Below are 8,349 nucleotides of genomic sequence, written 5' to 3'. Positions count from 1 at the left end.
TCTTTCATACTGTGAATACTAATAAAGTAATAATCCGGTCGGTACATGTAATTTGATACCATTCCTCAGTGCCAATGTTCTTAATTATATTTATATTTGTACACATAAAGAGTTGGAGCAAATTTTCAGAGCCATAAAGCAAACATAGACGTATCAGTGATCCAAAGAGGTATATGAGAATAAGAAAGGAGAAGGAATGGAAGAAGAAAAAAGCTTCACCTATGCCATTCAGATTGTGAACACCAGTGTGCTATCCATGGCCATGTACACGGTCATAGAACTTGGCATTTTTGACATCATAGCCAAAGAAGGTGAGGGTGCCAAACTATCGGCAAAAGACATTGCAGAAAAGCTTCCATGCAAGAACTCAGAAGCAGCCACAATGCTCGATCGTATTCTGAGGCTCCTTGCATGTCACTCTGTCATTCACTGCACCGTGGTTGCTGATGAACATGGTTCTCCTCCGCAACTGAAGAGGCTCTATGGAATGAACCCTGTCGCCAAATACTTTACTTCCGTTCATGGTGCTGGCTCTCTTGGCCCTTTGATGATGCTGGCTCAGGACAAGGCCTCTCTTAACAGTTGGTCAGTTTTCTCTTCTTATTCTCACTCTAGAATTTCAAACATAGACTTTAACATAAGCATTTTTATGAAATAAAAGGGTGAAAGTTTTTTTTTTTATACATTAAATTAACTTACTTTCAATATATACCCTCACACATATAGTGTTAGACTTAACATTAATGGATGATATGATAGAATTAAATGGAATAATATTCCTAACAAATAACAAATCTCGTTAAAATAGACTCTAATAATAATTCTTTAATAACAATTCTGATATCATATTAAGAAGTGAAATTTAACTCTTTATTTAATACTAAAAAATTAACTTGTAAAGTGAAGTATATTTTCACTAATATACTATAAAGTTAACTTATCATAAAGTTAAGTGGAGACTCTACTCATTAATGGTCTTATACTTTTGTCTAAGATGTTTGTGTACACATATCTATCAATAACTAAAAAAAAAATTATTGTGAAACAATGGAATTTGATTCACTATATGTTGATAATTTGAAGGTACGAACTGAAAGATGCAATTCTGGAAGGAGGTATTCCATTCGACAGGGCCCATGGCAAACACGTGTTCGAGTATTCCGATATAAACTCAAGCTTCAATCATCTTTTCATGGCAGCAATGGCCAACCGTGCAACTTTAATAATGACGAAGATTGTGGAATCCTACAAGGGATTTGAGCACATGAATAGTGTAGTTGATGTTGGAGGTGGCCATGGAGTCTCTCTTAACATAATAACTTCAAAATACCCTCACATTAAGGGCATCAACTTTGATCTGCCTCATGTCATCCAACATGCCTCTCCCTATCCTGGTACGTTCTCTAGTTTCCAAATCTGGATGTTTCAAAAAAAAAAACATTATAAGCTGAACTCAACTAATCCATTACAATACAATAAAGCTGTTCAATTATAAAGTCCTTAACTTTTTATTGTTTTAGCTATTTGTGCTCTTAGAAAATTTAATTTTTATTAATTGTTTGTAGCAGTGGAGCACGTGGGAGGAGATATGTTTGAAAGTGTGCCGAAAGCAGATGCAGTTTTTATGATGGTGGGTGTTGTGTATGTGTAAAATGTTCTTTAAGAAATCACGCACATAGGTAAATTTAATTAATTGATAAAGTTGGTGTTGGTTTGAATGAACTTTGTAGTGTGTGGTTCATGATTGGAGTGATGAATGGTGCGTGAAGGTGTTGAAGAACTGCTACGATGCAGTGCCGAGTGATGGAAAGGTGATTGTTGTGGAGGGAGTTCTTCCATTTGAACCAAAGATAACATCTGCAGCAAAGAGCATTTCCCAGTTTGATGTTCTGATGATGACCACAAACCCAGGTGGGAAGGAGAGAAGTGAAGAGGAATTCATGGCATTGGCAAAAGGAGCTGGATTCACTGGCATTAGATATACCTGCTTTGTTTGTGACTTATGGGTTATGGAATTCTTAAAGTAGATATATACTCTATTATACTTCAATTTGTATTATCTATCTTTATTTGTATTTAATATGTATTTCTATTCAATATTTTAGGATATATTTTATTGATATTTATTAATGAAGTATCTAATATATAAAATAATACTATTTTGATTATGATAATAATTTATAAAATTTTATGTCAAAAATATTTAATATATTTAATTTTAAATTATATTTACATAAAATAATCATATATTTCTCATATCTTTTTAAAAATTTATATATTTTTAAATATATATATATCACGTATCATATTTTATTATTTTAAAAATTTTATTTTTCGGTTGAAATCAAATTATTACCAGGATTGATAAATTGAGCTGACAAAATGATTGGTTCCTTTATACTATTAATTTACTATTTTAATGTGTTTTGGAAACATAATAAAAGAAAATTTCAGTAAAAAATTTGAAATTCGGAAAAATCTTTATATAATTTGTACATATACATTTTATTAGTGTAGATAAAAGTAAAAATAAATGATAATTTTAATTTTCTTTTCAAATTATAATTGTGATGACGTAAATTTTATAAATGAGTGATTTAATAAAGTTGCAAAATACATTAAACCTACCAGAATTGTCTACCAAAATAAGTGTATTATTAATAGATTGTAGTTTTATATTTTAACTTTTTATTGACATTTTTGAAATAAAGAGCGTCGCGATATCGATTGCTGACATTACGATAAAGAGCATATATTAAAAACACTAATTTGCTCTCACTTATAAGTAAGAATACACAATACAAATCATATACATACGTTGCACAAATAATTACTGAATAAACTTTAAAATATAGCAAGAATAAAATTTATCTATAATCAGATCAACCTATAACTTTATATACATAAAACGATGAATTCTACAATTGATGTATTTAAAATTAATTAATTAATTAATATTTTTCACTTAATTAACACTATAAATAAGGTATGTTTTTAATTTTATATAAAGTGGATTGAGTTCGACAGACCAATCTATCAATTCGTGTTAAAAAAGTTATGTTGAAGATTTTAACCCATTAGCTCGTCTTAATTCGGTCTGTCCAATCCATCAATTTGACAAATCAAAATACAGGCCAATTTGTCTTGACCCATTTTTTTTTAAATTAAAAAGATTAATTATTTTATATTATTTTTTAAAAAAGATGTAAATATATAATAATATTAATTTGAATCATTTATACTTATAAATTAAGTTTCAATTATTAGTTATAATAGAGTAATATAATATGTAAATGTAATAATTATTTTAATTTATCTAATTAACAACATTAATTAATCAATTAAAAGTTTGAAAAATATTTTATATGATTAAATATGTTTTTAATATTAATTTATATGTATATATAAAAAAAAATTAAAATAAAAAATAAAATTATTTAAAAATAAATTAAGAAAAAGTGATGAACATGTTAGTCTGTCCATTCTATATGGGGCAGGTTACCATTATTGGCATGTTTCCGTTTGACGATTCAATCCAATCCAACTTGTTTTTTACAGACCATGGACAGGTCAAGCAAAAACGAGTCGAGTTAGCCTATATTTCAAGAATCTCTCTTATTCAGTCTATGATCTTCAAACAAATGAAAGATGAGGTCAATCATGAGGTCAATGATATAGATAAAATGTAACAAAAAAGATTTTAGAGTATAATTTTAGAGATATAATAATTTTTATAAAATAAAACTCGATTAATAAAAATTCTATCTATAATATAATGTTTTAAATAATAAATAATAGTGTCACCTTTTAAAAACAAATATTACTGTCTACTATTTTTTTTCCATTTACTTGGTCTTACAACGTCAATCCGATACACTATAATTATTAAACCAGTTACACTTGTAATCAATTTGATCTTGAAAGGTTAATGCCAAAAGCATCATATATTATGGTTATGATGTGTTTCTCAACTCCGGGAAAAAATATAAGCCAATTTTTACTTTTCTTTTCAAATAAAATCATGATATGAATCATTATAAACCCTAATATTGTTGATATCTAAGTTTATTAATAATTTGTCATTACATAATATGAAAAATCACACTAAATTTATGATAAAAATTATTAATTATAAATCATAAACAAATTATATTTATTATAAAAAAATTTAAATAAACATGAAGATAAAACATAAGTCACTTATACGATATTTTTACAAATAAAATAAACACAATAACTTTCATTATAAAAGATATAAAAAACTTTGAACAGTATATATTTATAGAAATACAAATATAGACACCACATTCCTCTAAAATTCTAATAACTAGTCATTGATTCATGAAACCATAGCTAATTAAGATAGAACCAAAATTTTCCAAAATCTTTCCTCCAAACATACTTTAAAACATATATATATATATCAACCATAAACTTAACAAAAAAAATTACTGCCCCTCTAAAAGAACCTAAAAAACTTATTCATACATACATATATATATATATATATATATATATATATATATATATATATATATATATATATATATTCACACGTAGTTCTTCTAAAAATGCCAGTAATTGTAACTAAGATAGAACCAAAATTTTCCAAAATCTTTCTTCCAAACATACTTTAAAACATAAATATATCATCCATAAACTTAACAAAAAGAAAAAATTGAACTGCCCCTCTAAAAGAACTTAAAAAACTTATTCATATATATTCACACATATTCACTCATAGTTCTTCTAAAAATGACAGTAATTGTAACTTTCTTCTTTATCTCTCTTCTTTTTTCTATCTCATGTCTAAGAACGAAAGCCAGTCAATTCTGCCATGCAGACAAGAGCATATTATTTGACCAAACAAAGGTACTTTCTCATCAATACAGTAATTGATCAAACTGCAGCACGAAATTTAGACCTCTCTGTTTCCAATACTAGAAACATAAACAGCAAAAAAACGCAGAAAAAGTGGAAAACTAAAGTAAAAAACACGACACGGAATTTCTCTTCTTAACTTTTCCAACAAATGCGGTCAGTGAGTTCTAAACATCACCTATACTCAATTATTTCATAGAAATAATATTTACGAGTGACCATATCAAGTATGCAGATGAACTAGAATACTGGAGTTGACCATGAAAATAGAAAAGATAAAAAAAAAAATTTGAACTTTCTGGCCGAGTAGAAATAGAGCTGAGCCTCATGAGAAAATCCTCTTCCAAGGAAATTTGGAGCTCAAATCCATAAGAGTGAAGAACCAAGAAAACCCTTCAAAAAAATAAAGGTCACATGCTAAACATCTGGACAGGGGACTAAGATGAGAAGGAAACCCACTTGACAAGGAAGTCTTTATCACAAACCAAAAACTCAAAAATCAAACTACCAATATACTTGCTAAATACATGTGGATACGACACTTGTTGATACAACTATATACCAGTACACTTGTTGAGAAATGATTGCTGAGAAACAGTCATCATTTACACTACAAGAAAATCCTTACATAACAATTTATTTTAAAGACAAAAAATAATTGATTACTAAATTTATTAATTTAAATACTAATTTATAAATTAAAAATTATTGATCTTTAAAATAGTATTATTACAAATACAAAATTATAATTAGTTAGTCACATTAACTATCAAAATTTTGACTAACTCACATAATTAAAATTATGTGTCATCTTTACAACTCACAAAAGCAATTCAATCATAAATCATCTCAACCAATAATCATACATCTAAAGTATCAATAAAACAAATTTAAATGACATATTTTATTAAATAAATATAATTTTTTTCTTAAAACTGTGATTAAGCCTCAAAAATTACTTTCATGACGGGACTAACTCATCCCAACCTAAATCAAATATCTTAACATTCATACTTGACTATTATATTAGTCAAACATGAATTATTAAACTTAGGAACAGCTTTACTAAATTATTTAGATAATGAATAAGTTTTAGTTTCATTTTAATTTTAAATAAATGAAATAAATATATTAGACTTTTAAAAAAACTTAGTTATATACTTTTAATAATTATTTTTACAAAGAATTATGTTTCATGTCCTTGATCATTAAATTTCAACAAAAATTAATCACATAAAAAATGTTAAAATTTAAATATACTATTTTTGAATGTGGATTCTCTGTTTGGAATTTTTGATGTTGTTTCTCTACTGTGTCTCTATAATACACTGATTATCATTAATTTTGACATTTTAAAAAGATATTTAAAATGTCAATACAATATATTTTTAATACTTAACAGAGATCATAAAAAAGGAAGTAAAGAATTTGGATCACTTTTTTTGACTAAATTTATAAAAGCTTTTAAAATATAATAATTCAAGTATAGCTATAATCATTTCGATTAAATTAAATATGAAAAAGTCTCAAAAATTGAATCCTGAACATTTAATTTGTTTGTTTCAAAAATATATTTGCTGGCTTTTGACGAGTAGTCAGCTTAGCCAAAGATACAATGTGTCTTGTGCTTATAGAATATTTAGTTACTATGTCATTTCGTTGACTTAGTCAAAATCAATATAGAATATATTTCCAGTATCTTCACACCCTTAAATTTTATAATAAATTATTATTTTTAGAGATAATTTTTCATTTGATTTTAGAAATATTAATTTGATGTTTTTAAAATAAAAAATACTCATTAAAAAAATTAAATTTTAATTATTTATTTAATTTTTATAATTTAATTTAATAAACATAAAGTTGATAAAGTTATTTTTTTAAAATTATAAAAAGAAAACAAACAATTAAATTTAAAAGTATTTCAAATATCTTTCTAATTTCTTATTCTAAATTCTAACTATATCTTCCTTCTTATACCCTAGATAATACAGTAAACCACTAAAACAAAACCGTACAAAATATTAAACTAATAATTTAAATTTAAATATAAATAATTTATCTTTTGAACTTTAATATTTGTTCCATACTTAAAAAAAATAAAATTATGACAATAAATTATTCATCTTTATATTGTAGTGGTAAAAATAGTTAAAAAAATAAAAATAATTATATGAAAAACAATTGAAACAATATTTTATATAATAAAAGTAAATAACAAATAAAAATACTAAAAAATAAAATAAAATAAAATGATCAAATATATGTCATAAAAATGATTTGATATACTATTGAATGAAATCACACAAAATAAAAAATGTACGATTAAATATATGATAAAATGAAGGGTTAAATATGTTTTTGATCCCTCAAGTTTCAGTGAATTTTGGAATTAGTCCCTCATCAAAACTTTATACCAATTTAGTCCTTCATCTTTCAAAATGTGTGAATTTAGTCCTTTTAACCAAATTTTGTTAAGTTTATTTGATGTTTCAAGCGCATTTCATGATAATATTTAAGTTAACACTGAAGCAAAAATGTGTCAAACAGTATAAATAATTTAAATACTATCATGAAATGCGCTTGAAACGTCAGATAAACTTAACAAAATTTGGTTAAAAGGACTAAATTCACGCATTTTGAAAGATGAAGGACTAAATTGGTCAAAAGTTTTGATGAGGGACTAATTCCAAATTTCGCTGAAACTTGAAGGACCAAAAACATATTTAATCCTAAAATGAAAAGTACTTAACAAAACTTATCAAATATTGAACTAATAATATATTGGTAAGATATAACAAAATTTGTTTTAACAAAACAAATATTTTTCAAAAAACAGAAACTAAGATTATTACAAGAAAATCTTTATATAACACAATCAATTTTAGAGATAAAAAATAATTGATCACTATATTTAATAATTTAAATACTAATTTATAAATTAAAAATTAGTGATCTTTAAAGTAATCAATATTATAAATAAAAAATTATAAGTAATAATCAATTAAATTCTAAATTTGTTAGTAACATTAACTATCAAAACTTTGTCTCAAAAATTATTTTGACAGGGGATTAACTCATCCCGACCTAAATGAAATATGTTAACATTCATACTTGACTATTATATTAGTCAAACATAAACTATTAAACTTACGAACAGCTTAAATAAATTATTTAGATAATAAATAAGTTTTCGATTCATTTTAATTTTAAATAAATGAAATTAATATATTACACCTTCAAAAAAACTTGGTTATACTTTTAATAATTACTTTTACAATGAATTATGTTTCATGTCGTTGATCATTAAATTTCAACGAAAATTAATCACATAAAAAGAATGTTGAAATTTAAATATACTTTTTTTTACTAAATTTATAAAAGCTTTAAAAATATAATAATTCAAGTAGAGCTATAATCATCTCGATTAAATTAAATATGGAAAAGTCTCAAAAATTGAATCCTGAA

General features: G+C 25.1%; 1 protein-coding gene across 1 annotated transcript; it reads left to right on the top strand.

Moving 5' to 3' along the window:
• The first annotated feature begins 84 nt into the window (after nt 1-84).
• Nucleotides 85-2,047, top strand: LOC114167305 (caffeic acid 3-O-methyltransferase-like). The gene is made up of 4 exons (XM_028052359.1): nt 85-585; nt 1,084-1,394; nt 1,566-1,630; nt 1,731-2,047. The coding sequence occupies exons 1-4, from the start codon at nt 197-199 to the stop codon at nt 2,025-2,027; spliced, it is 1,062 nt and encodes a 353-aa protein (XP_027908160.1). The 5' UTR covers nt 85-196; the 3' UTR covers nt 2,028-2,047.
• Nucleotides 2,048-8,349: the final 6,302 nt, after the last annotated feature.

Source organism: Vigna unguiculata, chromosome 10 (genome assembly GCF_004118075.2).
Source record: "Vigna unguiculata cultivar IT97K-499-35 chromosome 10, ASM411807v1, whole genome shotgun sequence".
Classification (NCBI taxonomy): domain Eukaryota; kingdom Viridiplantae; phylum Streptophyta; class Magnoliopsida; order Fabales; family Fabaceae; genus Vigna; species Vigna unguiculata.
Note: the sequence above shows the minus strand (reverse complement) of the source record. Positions and strands in the feature narration are given on the sequence as shown.